The 24,369-nt window shown below is 21.5% G+C and overlaps 2 protein-coding genes across 2 annotated transcripts; both read left to right on the forward strand. All coding sequences in view use genetic code 6, as the record gives it.

The window, feature by feature from the left end:
• Window positions 1–164: 164 nt before the first annotated feature.
• On the forward strand, window positions 165–9,745 carry TTHERM_000971843 (transmembrane protein, putative; the record flags this gene model as incomplete). The annotated part of the gene is made up of 18 exons (XM_012800600.1): window positions 165–243; window positions 294–710; window positions 774–923; window positions 991–1,272; window positions 1,329–1,621; window positions 1,675–2,005; window positions 2,383–2,900; window positions 3,034–3,492; window positions 3,547–4,919; window positions 5,004–5,661; window positions 5,712–5,840; window positions 5,891–6,859; window positions 6,912–7,341; window positions 7,402–8,490; window positions 8,542–8,793; window positions 8,851–8,991; window positions 9,048–9,512; window positions 9,564–9,745. 18 exons carry the CDS (start codon window positions 165–167, stop codon window positions 9,743–9,745), a joined length of 8,217 nt encoding a protein of 2,738 aa, XP_012656054.1.
• A 3,362-nt stretch (window positions 9,746–13,107) lies between these two features.
• TTHERM_00971880 (transmembrane protein, putative) lies at window positions 13,108–22,950 on the forward strand (the record flags this gene model as incomplete). The annotated part of the gene is made up of 19 exons (XM_001026108.2): window positions 13,108–13,204; window positions 13,261–13,416; window positions 13,473–13,889; window positions 13,943–14,092; window positions 14,159–14,440; window positions 14,501–14,793; window positions 14,845–15,175; window positions 15,544–16,061; window positions 16,190–16,648; window positions 16,704–18,076; window positions 18,187–18,844; window positions 18,903–19,031; window positions 19,082–20,050; window positions 20,103–20,532; window positions 20,596–21,684; window positions 21,740–21,991; window positions 22,049–22,189; window positions 22,251–22,715; window positions 22,769–22,950. 19 exons carry the CDS (start codon window positions 13,108–13,110, stop codon window positions 22,948–22,950), a joined length of 8,391 nt encoding a protein of 2,796 aa, XP_001026108.2.
• Between the last annotated feature and the right edge of the window lie 1,419 nt (window positions 22,951–24,369).

A 24,369-nucleotide genomic window follows, 5' to 3' on the forward strand; every position in this document is an offset into this window, starting at 1 on the left:
CTAAATTGCCCTAATGTTGAAAAATACGACAGTAAAATTGCTTTAGGTATCAAATAATAAATCCTTCATTCATATTTTTATAAATAGACCCTGTAAACTTTTATTAATATTATGTGCAAAACATGATTATCATACCTAAAACTAATATTATGATAATAAATACGATGCAGCAAAATACTGATGGTTCAAGCTATGTTTATTATATAGATTTAGTTTCAGCGCAAGTCATTAATACAATTAAGCGTAATGTTATCTATTATGCAATTTTTATAATTTTATAATATAATTTAAAGCAAGTTATTAGATTGCTAGCATGAAATACCACTAACTTACAGATAAGATTGTAGTTATAAATAAAGGAAGTATCTTAATGACTGATCCTTACACATTAAAGGTTTTGAAAACTTTTTCTGCATTTAATCTCTTTTAGCTTGAATTAATTGAAGCAACAAATTATGTAATTGTTAGTCTATACTTAAATTAGTGTTGGGTTGTTGATGTTGATAAATAGAATTTAGTTATCGATATGGATAACGCTAACAGCTTAGAATCATTTCCTGATAATTCTTATCTTAATCAATATATCACTAAATTTATTACACTCTCAACTGGTCAAACAATAATTGTTATAAGTAACAATAGAGGTTTGATATATTGGACTATTGATCTTAATAGTTTTACTTATAAATGGAATGGCTTCATAAAACCTTGTAATATTCTAATAAATTAAATGCCTCAATAAATTATAATTAAATATATATATATAAATAAAGCTATTGTAAGATAGTAAGGTGATCAATATTGGAGTTTTAGTAAACATCCAACGAAAGATATCCTCTTCTTGGTTGGAGCTTATCAATAAATTTTAGTACTTTAAATAGTTGATATTGTCTAAGGAACATTTAACACACTTTTTAAATAAAGTATTTATATCTTTTAAAATAACTAATTTATTAATAAATTAAATATATTATATTTTATATTTGAAAGGTTTGAATAATTATTCATCAAATGAATTCTTTATAAATATGCACTATATTGTCTTGGAGGGTTAAGACATTTTTATCACTAATTTAGGTCAATATTTACATAATTTTAATGTTACCTTTAGCTCTGATTTTACTTCTTTAAAGATAACTGAAACCGCTAATGAGTAGGTAGTTAGCTATTTTGTTTGGACACCATACTAAGAAATGAACTCCATTTTTATATCTTCCGGAAATTATGTTTCAATTTATAATTACAAGCAAGAATCAATTTCCAAAATGCTTTGTAATATTTTTAAATAAATAAATTCATCAGTGTTAACATTTTTTAAATTATAAAAGATTTCTATGGAAATAGATGGAATAGAAGATTTATTAGTAGATAAGTTGGAGAAACTGATAAGATTGTGCTTGTTGATAATAACTAAGTATACCTATATGAAAGAAACGGCTTTGGATTCTAGCTTTTAAATAAAAATAAATAAAAACAGCAGCTAAATTATAATTAAGTAAATGATTATGGGGTCGTTTACGAAGTAAAATATACCATTAATTAATATTTGGTAAAAACTGGGGATTAATATACTGATTATATAACTACTTTTCAAATATACCCACTAGAGTCGCCTGAAAATGTAATAATTTTATTTTCATTTAACATAAAAAACTTAATATTTTTTTTCTTCAGACTATAGATATACATGCTAAGTATGGATTATATTGGAGTAATATTAATTAAATAATAGATCCATTCTTTTTCAAAAACGTTATTTGGGTTGCATTAAATGATAATAAGAAATCAGCAAGCTATTTAATATCTTTAGTAAATTGCTAAACTGGTGAAATTTTTTATTTGAAATCAGACTCGCTAGATGATAAGAGCATAATTATGTAATATGGCCTTGCCTCATTAGATGATCCAGATAATCAAGAACTCATAGCTATAGATACTAAAGGAAATATATATTCATGGGATTTAAGCTAACCTAACTTTCCATTTAAATTTTCTTAAAATTTTAGTAACTATATTTCTTTTATTCATAACATTACAATATTATTTATACTTATAAAAATATATTGCAAATAAAATTATTAAATTTTTATTTAGAACATTTATTAATTAAGAATAAAACAAAAAAATTTAATGCCTTTATTAAATATTTTTGTTTGAGCATTAACACTTAATTTTATCAACCTTAAAAATTGCTCCTTAAAATAGATATTATTATATTTTATTTAGGGTAATCTTTAATCTTATTTTTATTTTATCAATGTATTTTACTAATTTCTTTTTAAAAAATTTATAACCTTTCCTAAATTTTTAAGTGAAGAATTTAATCTAAAATTATTGAAAATATATATTATAATTATTAATTAATAATTTTAAAATTAAAAGATTGTTCAAATATTTACACAACAGACATATTTTAGTACAAAAAGATTAAGAGATTAATAATGTTTTGCCCAGATAATTACGTTTATTCTTTTGATTATTTTACTGGATAATATTCAAAAATAGTTCAGCTTACTATGTTCCCAACAGCTTTAAAAGCTATAAATCGTCTTCAAATGGTTTTAATAGGAGATTTCAACACAGGCTTTGCATATGTTTTTAAATATGATCCAAATAAGGATTAATTTAACTTATTTTTAAAATTTAAACCAACTAAAACTAGCGATTAGTTAGGTTTTATGGATGTAACATATGATAATATTTTGTGGATTTAATATTAATACAGTAATGTGTTTTACAATATAGGTGATTGTTTAAATGATCCTTAATAATGCTTGGAATGCACTTAATAATATTATTTTAATGCTACTAATCTATATGATTAAAATGGGTTATATGGAAGTGGTTAGCTAGATTCTCCATTTATTACTTCATACAATTTTTTTACATCAATGATTAAAGTAAACCATAAAATTTAAATTAAATAATTTCAATATTTAAATTCTATTTATTTAAGAAAAAAAATAATAAGTTTTTTTAATTTTTAATAACTTAAAAATATTTGAGCTAATATTTATTTTTAAATTTATATAGGCTTAATTTTATTAGGGTCTTCTTTTTAATGTTAGTAATATGAATGTAGAAATAAATATCTCTCCTGAGAATGCTTTAATCTTAAATCCAAACTTCATGAATTTTGATTTTAATGATATTATATCTTTGATTTTTTAAAGTTTAGAACCAGGAGTTTATGCTAGCATTTAATATTTTAATAATCTTTAGCTTTAAGACTATAATTATATTGGATTTAAAGATATTATCATCAATTTTGATCATACTTAAAGTAATAAATGTGGATTATCTTTTCTAAATATTTAGAGTGGTGTATTGTTAAATAATATTTAGCTGTTCCCGTTAATGAAGCCTTCCTAAGCTTAAAGTTGCTAATACATATATTCTGAAAGCTCACCATTAAGCATTTAAAATTATAAAATTTAGAATGAAGATTTCACTTATCATTAGTCTATTTTAAGTTCTTTTAATAATAATGATGTAATATAATATTGTATTATTAATAATTTTATTAACTATTTTATTTTTTAATAGATTAAAATTTTAAACTTTTCACTCATAAATTGCACTTTAGGTAATAATTTTAGTATTTTAAGGCAAATATCAAATGTCGATGCATATATTGATAATTTAAACATTACGGATAACAAATGCTCTAATATAAGTAATAACAACAATACTTCTTTTTTGTTTACAGCAGGTTTATTTTAAGTTAACGGAATGACTATGAATAATAATAAATTTTGTAGAAAATCAATATTTTCAACTGTTGTTTCTCTTTAGCAATCTAACTATATTTTTAAATTTATCAATGTAACTTCTTAAAACAATACCTTTTAAGTAAGAACTACCTATGTATTCTTTAATGCACTATACTCACTTTTAATTTAACCTGATCATTAGCTGGTTATGTAAAATATTTCATTTATTGATAACTAACTATTTGTATAAAACAACAATGATTTAAAAACTGCTCAGTATTTTGAAACTATAAAAATTTCAAGCATCAATATGCAGAATGTTTCACTTCTAAATCATTTTGATATTTAATTAGGATTAATGCAAAATACAGATTCAGCAACTATAATGAATTTTAATTGCTCTAACAATCAAGCATACATTCTGTAAATACCTAATTAATTGACAGCTAGTTGTTTATAGTTATATGAAGTTTTAAGTGTTGGAATGTAAAACATTAATATTTTTAGGAAAAAAGCATACGATTCTAGTTTAATATTTATATAAAATTTTTTTACATAACAATCAACATTTAATATGAAAGTAGCTAATTTTCAAGATTTATCTTTAATTTAAAGTGGCATAAATACATATGTAAGTCCTGTTTACATTCAAAGCAGTTATTAAATAGATGTGGAAATAGACTAAGCTATATTCTAAAATATATATTTATAATCTGTGGAGTATAGTTTAAGCTATTCCTCTTTAGCCTTGTAGGTTACAAACTACATAGGAACCTTTGTAATAAAAAACTCTTATTTCCTAAATTCGTATAGCTAATCAATTTATGGGTTTGTTTATGCGTAAACAAATACTTTGATATTAGATACAGTTGTTTTTAATAATCAAACATTCTATAATAGCTAGAAATAATAGTTATTCTAACAATATGGAGGTTTTGTTAATGCATAAATTGAAAATTTAAATATCTCAAAAACCAATTTTAATTAATCAACTTCTATAAAAGGAGGATTCTTATATTTGCTGTAGTTTGGAAAAACATTTAAAATTAATATGATGGATACCATTTTTAATGAAGGATATGCTTCTACGGATGGTGGAGCTATATTTATAGATTCAGGAAATAACTAAGTTTAATTAAACTGCGTTAATTGTTAATTTAGCAATATTTACACTCTTCTCAGCTAAGCAAGCAGCATTGGAATACAGTAAAATTTAAAAGTTTTAATTAAATAATTATTTTTCATCCATAAATCATTTCATTTTTTCAAATAATTTTTATTTTAAAATAGGAAATACTCTAAAATTAATAATAAAGCCTTAAATTCTATTACATTATAAGGAGGCTATATAAAAAACGTAAAAGGAATTTTAGATAATTACTTTCTTGATGTTGTAAATACTAACCTTTAATTCTTGGAGATTAATTAAATTTTATCAGAAGTCTTTGGATCAGACTCTCAACCTTATTTGAAGTATTCTCTTTAAAATTTCAATCAATAACCAGCAATTATTTCTAACTTATAAAATTCAATATTATTGATTTAAAACTGTACTATTTCTAATTTAAAAAAGACATCATTTTAGACCACTTATCCATTAATAATTAATTCACTCACTTCTAACTTAACAATTAAAAATACAAATATAGAAAATTTAACCTATATAACTAGTAGTTTGTTATTAGTTGAGAGCTAAATATAATTAATAAATGTTAAGTTTAAAAATATAAATTAATTAACTCAAATTTCAAGACTTATTCAATCATAAGAATATTAGAATCCAAGTTAAAATGCAGCTACATTAATATCTGCTTTATAGTCTAGTGTAAATATAAGCTAAAACAGTATCTTTTCGAATGTTACCTGTAACTAAAATTGTAATGGAGGAGCGCTATAAATTTAATAGGGTAAATTGAATATCTAGGAAACCATATTTTAAAATGTTTCTGTAAAAATTTTCCAAAATATTTCAAATTATTAATTTTATTATAAAAATAGTCTAACTTTGGAGGTGCGATATATATTTTAGGATTAAATTAAACTAATACAATTTTTAATTCTTAGTTTATTGGTTGTTAATCTTAAAATGATGGTGGAGCTATTTATCTAAATGCCTAGCAAGATGACGTAAATAATACATTTCTATATTTATCTTTCTTATACTATTTATTTTATAGCAATTTTAGCTTACTATATCTCAGAGTAAATTCTCAGACAATACTTGTTAAGCAAGAGGAGGTGCAATTTATGTTAATTCATAAATTAAAAATCCTTCAAACCAAAATTTTAAAATCACTGATTCAAAAATAATATATAACAAAGCAGCTGTCGGTGCTGGTGTATTCCAATAAAATATATCAATAGATTAAAGCTAAAATAATATAATTTCTGCTAATAAAGCAAGTATTTCTGGAGATAATAGTGTTTCTTATCCTACCAAACTAAAAATAATTAATTTAGACAAGTTTTTAGGAACAAATAATGCTAATATTAATAATTAACTAATCTCTGTTAATGATTTTAGGAGTGGAGCAAATATAACTGATATCGAATTTATTTTAGTAAATGATCATGATGAAATTTTTTTCCCAATTACATAAGATTAATAAAATTCTTATGAAGTTAATGTCCAATTTGACAAAACTATTAAAAAATTAAATTCTTATGTGGTAGGTGGTGATACCTATGCGAAATATGATCCAAATCTAAAAGCTTTTAAATTCAGCAATATTAGTTTATCTGGAATTCCTTAAACTTCTGTAAACCTATAATTTACTTCAGACTAGATTTATTCAGTAGATCCAAAAGATAATAAATTTGTATAAAATTATCATTTTAATTTAACAATAAACTTTAGGTCATGTAGTACTGGTGAATAAATAACATAATTAGATTAAGTAACTTAGTGCTAGATATGTCCTGAAAATTACTACTCTTTCAAAGTATAAAACTGCTAAGAGTGTCCTAAGGGTGCTACATGTTTAGGTGGATCTAATATTGGAACAATTGCTGGTTATTGGCGTAAAAGTAATGATAGCGACATAGTACTTTCCTGCAATAATCTTCCTGATAATTGTAAGGGAGGATCTTATGGGGATAATATTTGTTATGAAGGACATATTGGAGCACTTTGTGAAGAGTGTGATGTAAATTTTATAACAATTTAATTTAAATATACTAAATTTTTATATAAATTAGATATATGGATAGTATTGGCCACATTCTTATGCTAAATCAGCTAAGTTTTCGTGTACCAGATGTGATTAAATAAAAAACAATGTATGGATTGTTGTTTTAATGACTATTTGGACTCTAATTTCTATGTGTTTAGCAATTAAAGGAGATGTTGATGTGTTGAGAGAAAAAGTTGCTATTTATACAATTTAAAAAAATTTATCTAGAAAAACAAAAGCTCATTAAAGGAGATAGTCATCAGTATAAATTAAAACTATGAGCTTTAGTAATATATAAGAAATTAAGAACGTGGAAAGATAGAAACGCACATCAAATAAATTTAAAATGGAATTAAATAAAAACGAAAATAAGTCTGGAATTTTTATTAAGATGCTTACTAATTATGTTTAAATTGTCGGATCAATAGCAACTTTTAATCTCTCTATTCCATCAGGTAATTAATTAATGATAAATAAAATATTTATGATTTTAAAATATATCTTTTATCAAAAAGGTATATTCGAATTTCCTCAATCTTTAGGTTAACCACTTAAATAGACTATGAACTCACTTGACTGTGCATTATAAGAATTTAATTTTGAGATGCCAATAATCTATGTTAGACTACTTTTTTCACTTAGTCTGCCAGTTATTTATTTGATACTGTTTGTCTTATGCATGATGATATATTACTTAATCAAATATATTAAGCACAGAAAAGAAAAAAATCAAAATTAATTTCCATGGTATATATTAACAACAGCTATAATTTTCCTCATCATTTATGTTCAGCCAGATTTAGTTGCTCAGATTATTTCTTTACTATCTTGCAGATAAATTGGAGACACGAATTATATTTTATCAAATGTTTCTTTTGTCTGCTATACACATGAACATTATTACTATGCGTTTACACTAGTTTTACCAATGCTCATATCATGGGTTATTATAATACCAGTATTTCTATTTTTAGTAATAAAAAAAAACAAAAATAATTTAGATTCGATTGACATTAAACTTAAGTATGGATTTTTATATAAAGAATACTAAGAAAGTGCCTTTTATTGGGAGTTTGTTAAGATGGTAGAAAAATTAGCTATTATTCTTTCTCTCAATTTTTATTCTCAAAGTGTTGTAACAAAGGCTGTTCTCGTTTTTATTGTCATATCTGCTTATGGTATTTTATCACTTATAATTCATCCATACCAAGAATCTGAAGTTAATGAAATAGACGTAAACTCTACAAATGTATGTGCTATTACTGTCCTTTTAGGTTTATTTATGTACAATAATTAGTATCCATACTTTGTTTATACTTCTCTAGCATTAATAATAATAATAAATGTGTGGTTTATCATTAAAATACTCAGCAAGATTATAAATTCTTACAAAAGCTAAATGTTAGAAATTAAAGAAAAAATTTTAACTGCTTTATCCAAGAAGTTCAATTATTTCAAAAAATTTGTTAACCAAGAAAAGAAATAAAATGGAAAGATAAAACCTGAAACTAAGAAGAAATTTTAATAAATACTTTTAAAGTTCTTAGCATTAAAACCAAGTTAAAAAAGAGAAATATATTTAACATATATATAGAAAAATATAGGTAATAAATAATTTCTTATAATTCTATTTTTAACATTATTAATTTTTTTAGATGAATATTTAAAGAATTTCTAAGGTGATATAAATGAAAGTAACGCTACTCTAAATTAAATTGAAAAGAATTAAGAGGATAATGAGCAATAAAGTTAATTGAAATAATTTTTCAATAAAGAAATTCAAGCTTCATAAAAAAGCGATTCTACACCATTTTATAAATATACAATATAAGATAAATAAGGATAAATTGAATTTAAAAATGGGAATAATTAAATTAAATTTAATTAAACAGAAAGTCTTTAATTAGGTAAATATTTTATTTTATTTCTACAATAAAAAAAAAATTTTTTTCAAATAAAAATAGAAAACAATATTGAGAATTAATTAAAATAGAGTTAAAAGTAATAAGAATAAGATTAAAAGTTATTTTCAACAGAAATTAAGAAAGATCAAGATGACAATGATTTAATTAAATTTAATGATCAATTAGAATCTTTGTATTCTGGTAATTATTTTTAATTTATCCTGATTTTAACTAAAAATAATTTTTTATTTATCTAGAAAACTAAGATGACAGAGTTAATACAGATTAATATTTTGTTGATTCTAATAAGTTTTTAATGAATTTATAGCCTAAAAGAATTTTATCAGATATCATTTTCTAGAATTAAAATCTCTATGCTAAATCTGATCAATAAACATTAGTATATGTTGAAGAAGTTGATGAGATAAATTGTAAGTAATAAGATAAGAAAAATGAAAATTTCAATGAATAAACTGAGTTTAATTTAAGATCTCCTAATTATTCAGAAAAAGGCACTTAAAGAAATTAGCACGTGTTTGATTCTAAAAAAAATTTAATTAAAGATAAATAATCAGAAAATTTTAGTAGATAGGAGTATAAAAATGACTAAAGATAACAAGAGACTATTACAGAGGAAAATATATAAAATTTATAACATAAAATTAAAGATGATTAAAATGATAGCAAACAAGGATAACAAATTTCAATCTCCATGATTGAAGGTAAAACTTAAATTTATTATTGTTTTTTAATATTTTATTTTAATTAAAAAGAAAAAAATAAAAACAATGCTGGTAAAATAGATTTAGATATTTACTCTAATAGAATAATAACTGGATAGCAATTAACTGACACAAAGTTAGATTTAAATTATAACACTGAAAATTTAATAAATATTTAAAATTCATAAGACACAATTTATAATTTAGATATTGAAGTGTAAGTTAATAAGTGAAAAAATTATTTATGATATGTTTTAATTTTATTTTTGTTTTTTTAAAGTTTTACACATTAATTTGGTAGATGCTTTTTAAATATTTTTAAATCTTGCTCTCAACTAAAATAAAACACTGCAAATCCTCATTAATTAAGGGCTGAAATTTTATAAAATAGAAAAATTTTTGATTAAGAACTTTTTGAATATGTTAAAACAATTAAAAAGTTTAATCGTTAGAATATAATAAAATTAGATTTATTGATTTTTACTAATTTAAGAAAAAATCATTAAAAGAATTAGGAGAATAATTAAGCTACAAATAAAAATATTATACTGCTTTTATTCTTTTAATTTTCTAGCAATTTTATTTTTTAGGTTCAATCTGCATATAATAAGCTTAATATTTCTTTCAAAATAATTAAAAAACAAATTTATTACTATTAAATGTCCAATATGTATGGCTTATTTTTGAGATAAATATAAACTCATTAAAAAAAATCTTTATAATTTTTAGTTTATAAATAGTTAATTTTTAATTATATTAATTATTAAAATAATATAATTTAAATATAGTCAAGAAATTTAAGATGACAGATTTATTACATATTAATATTATATTAATTCTAATATTTTTTAATTGAGTTACTGCATAAAAAACTTCAAAGATAAAGATCTAAAATTAAAATAAGTAAGCTAAATCTGATCAATAAAATTTATTAAACAATGTAGAAATTGATGAAATAAAATACCAAATAATATGAATAAAATAGAAATTTAAATGAATTAATTATGTTGATTTCAAATATAAATATCACTTTAATACTGAAAACAGTACTTAAAGAAAATTAATTCATGTTTAATTCTGAGATAAATTTACTTTGATAAATAATCAGATAATTTAAATAACTAAAGTTATAATTAAAACTTAAAAAACTTAAAATTAACAAAAAGCTAATATATCAATAGAAGAAGAAATAAAAAGTTTATAGCATAGAATTAAAGATTATAAAGATGATAGCAAGAAAGGATAATAAATTTAAACTAAGCTAATTGATGATAATCAATAAAATATTAGATTAATTATTGTTTATATTTAATTTTAATCAATAATAAATAAAATAATTGTTGTAAAATAAAGCGAAAATATTATTCTAAATTCTAAATTAGTATTGAATAATAACTTATAGTATTTAAAATTCATAAGACCTGATTTTATAATTAGGAAGTTGAAATTTAAGTTAATAAATTATATTATTATAAATTTTATTAGTCTTTTTTTGAAAATAATTTAAATAATTTTTATATTTTTATGTCTAAGCTATTTGCTAAGTATCACTCAATTAACTATCACCTTAAAATGTTGACTTATCTTTTAATAACAATTAAAAAATAAAAATTGTATAATTTAAGTTTTATTTAAAATGGGTACTCTTTATTAAAATATTATTCAAAAATAGTTCTTGTTTAAAAGTTGAATAATATATTCACTTTAGAATGTTTAAAAAGAGAAGTGTTGTCTTAATCATAAAATCATCTTTCAAAAATTATGATATTTTTTGTTTCTAGAAAAATGTAATACTTACTAATTAATTACCTTTTTATCTTAAATTTTCAATTATAAAAATGTATTTTTCTATAACTTAAAATTATTACTAATTCACTTGAATTTAAATATTTGATCCCTAATACAATAATCTAAACAATTAGATATGAGATATCTTACTTTATCTTAAATAATATGTTTTTTCTAAAAAATTGACCATAAAGTAAATTACTAAACGAGCAAAATATATATTATTTTTCATTTAATTGCCCCCTAAATTTTAAATCTTAAAAAATTCTACTTAATTAAATAAACTCATAAATAAACGTAAATAATAAAAAAAATGTAAACTAACAGTTATGTGCTGTTAAACAATAATTATTTTTCAAATAGCAAAGTAATATTCTTGAGACATCTAACTGTTCTTTTTGAAATATTTATTTTCAATTTTTTTTTTTACTCTAATTATTTTAGTTAATTTCAATTAATTTCAAACTTAGGCTAAATTTGATTATTTCATCTCAAAGTTGTCTTAGAATTTTTATTGATTTCCTTTCTTTTGAAAAATTTTTAATAAAAAAATATCAAATTTAAAAGGCAAATGTTTTTGACTATAATATAAAGTATTTAATGACAATAAATAACAATTTTTCATATACATAGCAAAGATTATTAAAATATGAATTTTTTGATGATATTTCTTTTAGAATTAAATAAATCTGTTGATAATAAATGATAATTAAATTGGTTAATGAGATAAAATAAATTAAATATTTTTCGACAATTATAACAATTATAATTATTTTTATTATTTTTTTAATATTTTTATATATTTTCAATACTTTTCTTCAACTCTTAAAATAAAACTAGTAAGATAATCATTTTATATTAATTATTTTTTTGTTATTTTAGGTTTAGCCTTTTAATAATTGTATTTATAAATAATAGTGAATTGATTTGATATATGTTATTCCTTTAAATATGTAAAATTACCTTGAGAAAAATAAAAAAAAGTAATATTAAATCTGATTTTGAAAATATATATATAATTACATAGATTGGAATTGAAGATGATAGATATATTTACATTAAACTATATCATCTAATAAAGTTATTGAAAATTGATATAAATATTAGATTATGATAACTCCATATTAATTTTTAAAAAATAATAGAATTTAATTTATATATTTTTCAATTTGACAAATAATTAGAGGTTCATTCATTATAAATTCCGCTGCCTCTCCCATTTTTCTATATATATAATTTTTATCATAAATTCTAAAATTATGATATTTTGCTTGCTATTATAATGTAACACTAACTAATTGTTTATTTTTTTACCTTAATTTATTTGTTTACAGTCTTTATCAATATATAAAAATGCTTTTTTCGATAACTTCAATTATTGCTTATTCACTTTAATTTTAATTTTTGATTATATAAATAAATAATTTTCTTTGTTTGTTAATTGAGAAAGATTAATATATCTTTTTTCAATTAATTTTAATTAAATTTCACGATAAATAAGAAGGAGGAAAATACCCAAAACCAAATATCTAATTAAAATAGATGATTTTTCCCCTTTCTTTCTTTTCCATAATTTAATTTAAAAATTGAGAATGCAAAAATGAACCTGTTTTCTAAATAAGTTATTTTAAATTTATCTTAACTTACTTTTCAATAAATTAATTAATATTAGGGAACTAAAATATATCCTTATGCATTTTAAATTGGTAGAAGATTATATGCTCTTTAAGTTTTTAAAGCAATAAATAAGTAATTCCTTTAATATATATAAAAATTAATTAATTAAAAAATACAAAAAATTGAGAATATGAATTAAACAAAAATACCTAGATTCGCATTTGCTTTTCTTTGGATTGCTCTTTGTGTAGAAGGGCTAAATTGTCCGAATATTGAAAAATATGATAGTAAAATTACTATAAAAGATAAACAATTAATCCTTCATTTATATTTTTATAAATAGACCCTGTAAATTTTTATTAATATTTTGTGCAAAATATGATTGTCATACCTAAAACTAATATTATGATAATAAATACGATGCAGCAAAGTTCTTCGGGCTCAAGCTATATATATTATATAGATTTAGTTTCAGCACAAGTTATTAATACAATAAAGCGTAGTGTTATTGTTCATTTATACAATTTTTTTATAATTTTATATTAATAATTAAAGCAAGTTATTAGATTACCAGCATGAAGTATCACTAACTTACAGATAAGATTGTTGTTATTAATAAAGGAAGTATCTTAATGACTGATCCTTACACATTAAAAGTTTTGTAAACGTTCTCTGCATTTAATCTCTTTTAGCTTGAATTAATTGAAGCAACAAATTATATAATTGTTAGTCTATACTAAAATTAGTGCTGGGTTGTTGATGTTGATAAATAGAATTTAGTTATTGATATGGATAACTCTTAGAGCTTAGAATCCTTTCCTGATAATTCTTATCTGACTCAATATATCACTAAATTTATTACTCTCTCAACTGGTGAAACAATAATTGTTATAAGTAACGATAGAGGTTTGATATATTGGACTATAGATCTTAATAACTTTACTTATAAATGGAATGGTTTCATAAAACCTTGTAATATTCTAATAAATCAAATAACTCAATAATTTATATTTATTATATAAAAGCAATTGTAAGATAATAAGGAGATCAGTATTGGAGCTTTAGTAAACATCCAACGAAAGATATCCTCTTCTTGGTTGGAGCTTATCAATAGATTTTAGTACTTTAAATAGTTGATATTGTATAAGGAACATTTAACACACTTTTTAAATAAAGTATTTATATCTTTTAAAATTACTAATTTATTAATAAATTTAATTTATTTATTTTATTTTTGAAAGGTTTGAATAGTTATTCATCAAATGAATTCTTTATAAATATGCACTATATTGTCTTGGAGGGTTAAGAAATTTTTATCACTAATTTAGGCAAATATTTACATAAATTTAATGTTTCCTTTAGCTCTGATTTTACTTCTTTAGAGATAACTGAAGCGGCTAATGAGTAGGTAGTTAGCTATTTTGTTTGGACACCATACTTAGAAATGAACTCCATTTTTATATCTTCCGGAAACTATGTTTCAATTTATAATTACAAGCAAGAATAAATTTCCTATATGCTTTGTAAAATTTTTAAATAAATAAATAAATTCATCAGTATAAAAATTTTCTAAATTATAAAAGATTTCTATGGAAACAGATGGAATAGAAGATTTATTAGTAGATATGATGGAGAAACAGATAAGATAGTGCTTGTTGATAATAACTAAGTATACCTATATGAAAGAAACGGCTTTGGATACTAGACTTTAAATAAAAATAAATAAAAACAGCAGCTAAATTATAATTAAGTAAATGATTATGGAGTCGTTTATGAAGTAAAATATACCACTAATTAATATTTGGTAAAAACTGGGGACTCATAAACTGATTATATGACTACTTTTCAAATATACCCACTAGATTCGCCTGAAAATGTAAAAATTTTATTTTTATTTAAATTAAAAAACTTAATATTTTTTTTCCAGACTATAGACATACATGCTAACTATGGATTATACTGGGGCAATGTTAATTAAATAATAGATCCGTTCTTTTTCAAAAACGCTATTTGGGTTCCATTAAATGATTTTTATAAATCAACAAGCTATTTAATATCTTTAGTAAATTGCTAAACTGGTGAAATTTTTTATTTGAAATCAGACTCGCTAGATGATAAAAGCATAATTATATAATATGGTCTTGCCTCATTAGATGATCCAGAAAATCAAGAACTCATAGCTATAGATACTAAAGGAAATATATATTCTTGGGATTTAAGCTAACCTAACTTTCCATTTAAGTTTTCCTAAAATTTTGGTAACTATATTTCTTTTATTCATAAAATTACAAAATTATTTATATTTATAAAAATGTATTTCAAATAAAATTACCAAATTTTTATTTTAAGCATTTATTTAGAATAAAATAATAAAACTTAATAATAGAATTAAATTATTTCATTTTTAGTGTCAATTTTAGCAATTTTACACATTAATAGACATTATTATATTTATGCTTATCTCATTTTTATTTATTTATTGTATTTTATTAATTATTTTTAAAAATAAAATTTCAAATGACAAAAAAATTTTTATAAAAAAGATCTTAACTTTTCCTAAATTTTTAGTTTAAAAATCTAATCTTAAATTTTTGAAATATATATTATAACTTATTAAAATAAAAAGATTGTTCAGGTATTTATACAACAGACATATTTTAGTACAAAAAAATTAAGAGATTAATAATGTTTTGCCCAGATAATTATGTTTATTCTTTTGATTATTTAACTGGAAACTACTCAAAAATAGTTCAGCTAACTATGTTTCCAACAGCTTTAAAAGCAATATCTCGTCTTGAGATGATTTTAATAGGAGATTTCAACACAGGTTTTGCATATGTTTTTAAGTATGATCCAGATAAAGATTAATTTAACTTATTTTTAAAATTTAAACCTACTAAAACTAGCGATTAGTTAGATTTTATGGATATAACATATGATAATATTTTGTGGATTTAATATTAATATAGTAACGTGTTTTACAATATAGGCGATTGTTTAAATGATCCTTAATAATGCTTAGAATGTACTTAATAATATTATTTTAATGCTACTAATATATATGATTAAAATGGGTTATATGGAAGTGGTTAGCTAGATTCTCCTTTTACTACTTCATACAATTTTTTCACATCAATGATTAAAGTAAACCATAAAATTTAAATTAAATAATTAAATTTAATTTCTATTTATTTAAGAAAAAAATAATTAATTTTGTTAATTTTTAATAACTTAAAAATATTTGAGATAATATTTATTTTAAATTTATACAGGCATAATTTTATTAGAGTCTTCTTTTTAATGTTAGCAATATGAATGTAGAAATAAATATCTCACCTGGGAATACTTTAGTCTTAAATCCAAATTTTATGAATTTTGATTTTAATGATATTATATCTTTGATTTTTTAAAGTTTAGAACCAGGAGTTTATGCTAGCATTTAATATTTTAATAATCTTTAGCTTTAAGACTATAATTATATTGGGTTTAAAGATACTGTCATCAACTTTGATCTAGCTTAAAATATTAAATGTGGATTATCTTTTCTAAACATTTAAAGTGGTGTTTTATTAAATAATATTTAGCTGTTCCCGTTAATGAAACCCTCCTAAACTTAAAGTTGCTAGTACATATATTCTGAAAGCTCACCTTTAAGTATTTAAAATTATCATATTTAGAATGAAGATTTCACTTATCATCAGTCTATTTTGAGCTCATTTAATAATAATGATGTAATATAATTTTATACTATTAATAATTTCATTTAATTATTTTTATTTTTTATAGATTAAAATTTCAAACTTTTCACTCATAAATTGCACTTTAGGTGATAATTTTAGTATTTTAAGGCAAGTATCAAATGTCGATACATATATTGATAATTTAAACATTACTGATAATAAATGCTCTAATATAAGTAATAACAACAATACTTCTTTTTTATTTAATGCAGGTTTATTTTAGGTTAACGGAATGACTATGAATAATAATAAATTTTGTAGAAAATCAATATTTTCAACTGTTGTTTCTCTTTAACAATCTAACTATATTTTTAAATTTATCAACATAACTTCTTAAAACAATACCTTTGAAGTAAGAACTACTTATGTTTTCTTTAACGCACTATACTCACTTTTAATTTAACCTGATCATCAGCTAATTCTGTAAAATGTTTCATTTACCGATAATTAACTATCTGTATAAAATAGCAAAGATTTAATAACAGCTCAGTATTTTGAAACTATAAAAATTTCAAGCATCAATATGTAGAATGTTTCACTTCTAAATCATTTTGATATTTAATTAGGTTTAATGCAAAATACAGATTCAGCAACTATAATGAATTTTAATTGCTCTAATAGTCAAGCATACATTCTGTAAATACCTAATTAATTGACAGCTAGCTGCTTACAATTATTTGAAGTTTTAAGTCTTGGAATGTAAAACATTAATATTTTTAGGAAAAAAGCAATTGACTCTAGTTTAATATTTATAAAAAATTTTTTTACCTAATAATCAACTTTTAACATGAAAGTAGCTAATTTTCAAGATTTATCATTAATTTAAAGTGGCATTAATACATATGTAAGCCCTATTTACATTCAAAGTAGTTATGAAATCGATGTTGAAATAGACTAAGCTGTATTCTAAAATATATCTTTATAATCTGTGGAGTATAGTATAAGCTATTCTTCTTTAGCATTATAGGTTACAAACTACATAGGAACATTTGTGATAAAAAACTCTTATTTCCTAAATTCATATAGCCAATCAATTTATGGATTTATTTATGCGCAAACAAATACTTTGGTATTAGATACAGTTGTTTTTAACAATCAGACATTCTATAATAGTTAAAAATAATAATTATTTTAACAATATGGAGGATTTATTAATGCATAAATTGAAAATTTAAATGTCTCTAAAACCACCTTTAATTAATCAACTTCTATAAAAGGAGGATTCTTATATTTACTATAGTTTGGAAAAACATTTAAAATTAACATAGTTGATACCATTTTTAATGAAGGATATGCTTCTACGGATGGTGGAGCTATATTTATAGACTCAGGAAATAACTAAATTTAACTAAACTGCTTTAATTGCTAATTTAGCAACATTTATACTCTTCTCAGCTCAGCATGCAGCATTGGATTACAGTAAAATTAAAAAAATTTTATTAATTAAATTTTCATTCATAAATAATTTTATTTTTTTTTAAAATTTTTATTTTCATTTATAAAAATTGTTTAATATTTTTTTAAAATAGGAAATATTCTTAAGTTAATAATAAAGCTTTAAATTCCATAATTTTCTAAGGAGGGTACATCAAAAACGTAAAAGGTATTTTAGATAGCTACTTTATTGATGTTATATATACTAACATTTAATTCTTGGAGATTAATTAAATTTTATCAGAAGTCTTTGAATCTGACTCTTAAGCTTATTAGTAGTATTCTCTTTAAAGTAGCAATCAATAGCCAGCGATTCTTTCCAACTTATAAAATTCAATATTATTGATTTAAAGCTGTACTATTTCTAACTTAAAAAAGACATCATTTTAAACCACTTATCCATTATTAATCAATTCACACATTTCTAATATAACAATTCAAGATACAAATATAGAAAATTTAGTCTATATTACTAGTACTTTGTAATTGATTTAAAGTTAAATACAATTGATAAATGTTAAATTTAAAAATATAAATTAATTAACTCAAAGTTCAAGGCTCATTCAATCATAAGAATATTAGATTCCGAGTTAAAATGCAGCTACATTGATATCTACTTTATAGTCTAGTGTAAATTTAAGCTAAAACAGTCTTTTTTAGAATGTTACCTGTAGCTAAAATTGTAATGGAGGAGCGTTATAAATCTAATAGGGTAAATTAAGTATATAGGAAACCACATTTCAAAACGTTTCTGTAAACAATTTTTCAAAATCTTTAAAATTATTAAACTGATTAATCATTTAAAAAATAGTCTAACTTTGGAGGTGCAATATATATTTTAGGATTAAATTAAACTAATCTTATTTTTGATTCTTAGTTTATTGGTTGTTAATCTTAAAATGATGGTGGAGCTATTTATCTAAATGCCTAGCAAGATGACGTAAATAATACATTTCTATATTTATATTTTTTAAATTATTTATTTTATAGCAATTTTAGCTTACTATATCTTAAAGTAAATTCTCAGACAATACTTGTTAAGCAAGAGGAGGTGCAATTTATGTTAATTCATAAACTACAAATCCTATAAACCAAAATGTTAAAATCACTGATTCAAAAATAATATATAACAAAGCAGCTGTTGGTGCTGGTGTATTCTAATAAAATATATCAATAGATTAAAGCTAAAATAATATAATTTCTGCTAATAAAGCAAGTATTTCTGGAGATAATAGTATTTCTTATCCTACCAAACTAAAAATAATTAATTTAGACAAGTTTCTAGAAGGGAATAATGCTAAGATTAATAATTAACTAATATCTGTTAATGACTTTAGGAGTGGTGCAAATATAACAGATATCGAATTTATTTTAGTAAATGATCATGATGAAATTTTTTTCCCAATTACATAAGATTAATAAAACTCATATTAAGTTAATGTCCAATTTGACAAAACTATTTAAAAATTTAATTCTTATGTTGTAGGTGGTGATACCTATGCGAAATATGATCCAAAATTAAAAGCTTTTAAATTCAGCAATATTAGTTTATCTGGAATTCCTTAAACTTCTGTAAACCTATAGTTTTCTTCTGACTAGATTTACTCAGTAGATCCAATAGATAATAAATTTGTATAAAATTATCATTTTAATTTAACAATAAACTTTAGGTCATGTGGTACTGGTGAATAAATAACATAGTTAGATTAAGTAACTTAATGCTAGATATGCCCTGAAAATTACTACTCTTTCAAAGTATAAAACTGCTAAGAGTGTCCTAAGGGTGCTACATGTTTAGGTGGATCGAGTATTGTAGCAAATGCTGGTTATTGGCGTAAAAGTAATGATAGTGATTTAGTACTTTCCTGCAATAATCTTCCCGATAATTGCTAGGGAGGATCTTTTGGAGATAATATTTGTTATGAAGGACATATTGGAGCACTTTGCGAAGAGTGTGATGTAAAATTAATAACAATTTTAATATGGTATATTAAATTTTGATTTAAATTAGATATATGGATAGTATTGGCCACATTCTTATGCTAAATCAGCTAAGTTTTCGTGTACCAGATGTGATTAAATAAAAAACAATGTATGGATTGTTGTTTTAATGACGATTTGGACTCTAATTTCTATGTGTTTAGCAATTAAAGGAGATGTTGATGTTTTAAAAGAAAAAGTTGCTGTTTATACAATTTAAAAAAATTTATCTAGAAAAACAACTGCTCATTAAAGGAGATAGTCATCATTATAATTTAAAACTATGAGCTTTAGTAATATACAACAAGCTAAGAGTGTGGGAAGATAGAGAAGCACATCAAATAAATTTAAAATGGAATTTAATAAAAATGAAGATAAATCTGGAATTTTTATTAAGATGCTTACTAATTATGTTTAAATTGTCGGATCAATAGCAACTTTTAATCTCTCTATTCCATCAGGTAATTAATTTATTCATTATTAACAAAATATTTAAGATATAAAAATATATTTTTATCAAAAAGGTATATTTGAATTTCCCCAATCTTTAGGTTAACCACTTAAATAGACTATGAACTCACTTGACTGTGCACTTTAAGAATTTAATTTTGAGATGCCAATAATCTATGTTAGACTGCTTTTTTCACTTAGTCTACCAGTTATTTATATGATACTCTTTGTTTTATGCATGATGATATATTATCTAATAAAATATATAAAGCACAGAAAAGAAAAAAGTAAAAATTAATTCCCATGGTATATTTTAACAACAGCTATAATTTTCCTCATCATTTATGTTCAGCCAGATTTAGTTGCTCAGATTATTGCTTTGCTTTCTTGCAGATAAATTGGAGATACAAATTATATTTTATCAAATGTTTCTTTTGTCTGCTATACTCATGAACATTTATACTACGCATTTACACTAGTTTTGCCAATGCTCATATCATGGGTTATTATAATACCAGTTTTTCTATTTTTAGTACTAAGAAAAAACAAAAATAATTTAGACTCAATTGATATTAAACTTAAGTATGGATTTTTGTATAAAGAATACTAAGAAAGTGCCTTTTATTGGGAGTTTGTTAAGATGGTAGAAAAATTAGCTATTATTCTTTCACTAAATTTTTATTCTTAAAGTGTTGTAACAAAGGCTATTCTCGTTTTTATTGTCATATCTTCTTATGGTATTTTGTCACTTATCATTCACCCATATCAAGAATCTGATGTTAATGAAATAGATGTAAATTCTACCAACGTATGTGCTATTACTGTCCTTTTAGGTTTATTTATGTACAACAATTAGTACCCATACTTTGTTTATACTTCGCTATGTTTAATAGTAATTATAAATGCGTGGTTTATCATTAAAATACTCAGCAAGATTATAAACTCTTATAAAAGCTAAATGCTAGAAGTTAAAGAAAAAATTTTAACTGCTTTATCTAAGAAGTTCAATTATTTCAAAAAATTTGTTAGCCAAGAAAATAAATAACACGGAAAAATAAAACCTGAAACCAAGAAGAAATTTTAATAAATATTTTTGAAATTCTTAGCACTAAAACCAAGTTAAAAAAGAGAAATATACTTGACATATCTACAAAAAAATATAGGTAATAAATAATTTTTTAATAACACTATTTTAACATTTAAAATTTAAAAATTTAGATGAATATTTAAAGAATTTCTAAGGTGATATAAATGAAAGTAACGCTACTCTAAAATAAATTGAAAAGAATTAAGAGGATAATGAGCAATAGATCTAATTGAAATAGTTTTTCAATAAAGAGATGCAAGCTTCATAAAATAGCGATTCTTCACCATTTTACAAACATACATCATAAGATAATTAAGGATAAATAAAACTTAAAAATGCAAATAATAAAATTAAATTTAATTAAACAGAAAATCTATAATTTGGTAAATATTTTGTTTTATTACTACAATAAATAATAATATTTTTAAAAATAAAAATAGAAAGTAATCTTGAAATTGAATTAAAATAAAATTAAAAGTAATAAGAATAAAATTAAAAATTATTTTTGCCAGAAACTATGAAAGATCAGCATGGCAATGATTTAATTCAATTTAATGATCAATTAGAATCTATTTATTCTGGTAAATATATTTTTAATTTATCCTTATTTTTAACTAAAAATAATTTTTTAAATTTATCAAGAAAACTAAGATGACAGAGTTAATACAGATTAATATTTTATTGATTCTAATAAGTTTTTAATGGGGCTATAGCCTAAAAGAACTTTATCAGATATCAACTTCTAGAATTAAAATATCTATACTAAATCTGATCAATAAACATTAGTATATGTTGAAGAAGCTGATGAGATAAAGTATACATAATAAGATGAGAAAAATGAAAATTACAATGAATAGAATGAGTTTAATTTAAGATCTCCTCATTATACAGAAAATAGCACTTAAAGAAACTAACAAGTGTATGATTCCAAAATAAATTTACTTAAAGATAAATAATCAGAGAATTTTAGTAGATAGAAGTATAATATTGACTAAAAATAGCAGGAGACTATTATAGAGGAAGATATATATAGTTTATAAAACAACATTAAAGATGATTAAAATAATAGCAGACAAGGATAATAAATTTCAATTTCTATTATTGAAGGTAAATACTTAAATTTATTATTATTTTTTAATATTTTATTTTATTTAAAATAGATAAAAATAAAAATAATACTGGTAAAAAAGTTCCAGATATTTAATCTAATAGAATAATACCTGGTTAATAATTAACTGACACAAGGATAGATTTAAATTATAACACTTAAAATTTAATCAATATTTAAAATTCATAAGATATGATTTATGATTAAGATATTGAAGTGTAAATTAATAAATGAAAATATTAATATTATTAATTAATATTTTAATTTTATATATTTGTTTTTAAAGTTTAAAACTTTTATTTGGTTTATGCTTTTTAAATACCTTAAAATCTTTATAATAAAAATAGATAATTTTATAATAGAATTTAATTAATAATATTCATAATATAAAATTCATATAACTTTTAGTGTTAATAACATTTTGTATTAATTTTATTTACACAGTAAATTTAAATTTTTAAAATTTTATAAATCCATATATATTTAATTATAAAATAAGTTTTAAAAATAACTCATGATACATCATTAATTTGGATTTCTGTTTTATCAAATAATATTTTTCTACCTAATATTTTATTCATTCATACTTCATTTTATTTCAAAAATAATTTAATCCATTTACTTACTTTATTTATTTATTGAATCCATAAATTTATCTTAGTTATTATAAACTAAAATTATAGTACGTTAAAGTGGAAATGTAATACTGAAAATAGTACTCAAGGAAATTAGCCCATGCTTAGATGTTTAGAAGTGAGATAAATTTACTTAAAGATAAATAATCAGATAACTTTAATAAATAAAATTATTATTGATACTTAAAGAAGATATAAACAATTTATAAAATGCAAAATTAAAATGATAGAAAGCAAGGATAATAAATTTGAGTTTATTTAATTGAAGGTAAATAATAAAATTAATTTTATATTAATTATTTTTTTAATTTAATATAAAATAAAAAAGTAAAAACAATTATTGTAAAATAGAGAAAGAAAATAATTATAATAAATTAATATCTGGTTAATACAAATCCTAATTAAAGTTAGATTTAAATAATAACTATTAACATTTAAAATTCATAATACATGGTTTATACTTAAAATATTGAACTATAAACTAATAAATTATTTTATTATTAATTTTATTCGCTCTATTTTTAAGTATTATATTTTTATTTCTAGTTGTTTGAAAATTATTTTTAAATGAAGCTATCACCTAATACATGTTGATTTATTTTTTAATGATAATTTAAAAAATGAAAATTATCAATAATCTTTATAAAAAATGACTTTATTTCTACATTAAAATATTATTCAAATACATACAGTCTTTATTTAAAAATAGAGAAATTAATATATAATTTTATTTAATAATAAATTTACTTTAGATTTTTTTTAAACAAAGTTTTGTTTAAACCAAAAAATGGTGATTTATAATTTTTGTTGTAGAAAAATGCAACATTCACTTATTATTTACTTTTTTCCCTTAAATTTTCAATTATAAAAATGTATTTTTCTACAACTTAAAAATTATTAGTAAGCCACTTTAATTTGAATATTTGATTAGCTAATTGAATAATCTAAAAATTTACATATATAATAACGTGAATTTTCATTAATTAAGGTCAGCTGATAAAATTTGTTTTTTCTTAAA

Source organism: Tetrahymena thermophila (genome assembly GCF_000189635.1).
Source record: "Tetrahymena thermophila SB210 genomic scaffold scf_8254051, whole genome shotgun sequence".
Taxonomy (NCBI): domain Eukaryota; phylum Ciliophora; class Oligohymenophorea; order Hymenostomatida; family Tetrahymenidae; genus Tetrahymena; species Tetrahymena thermophila.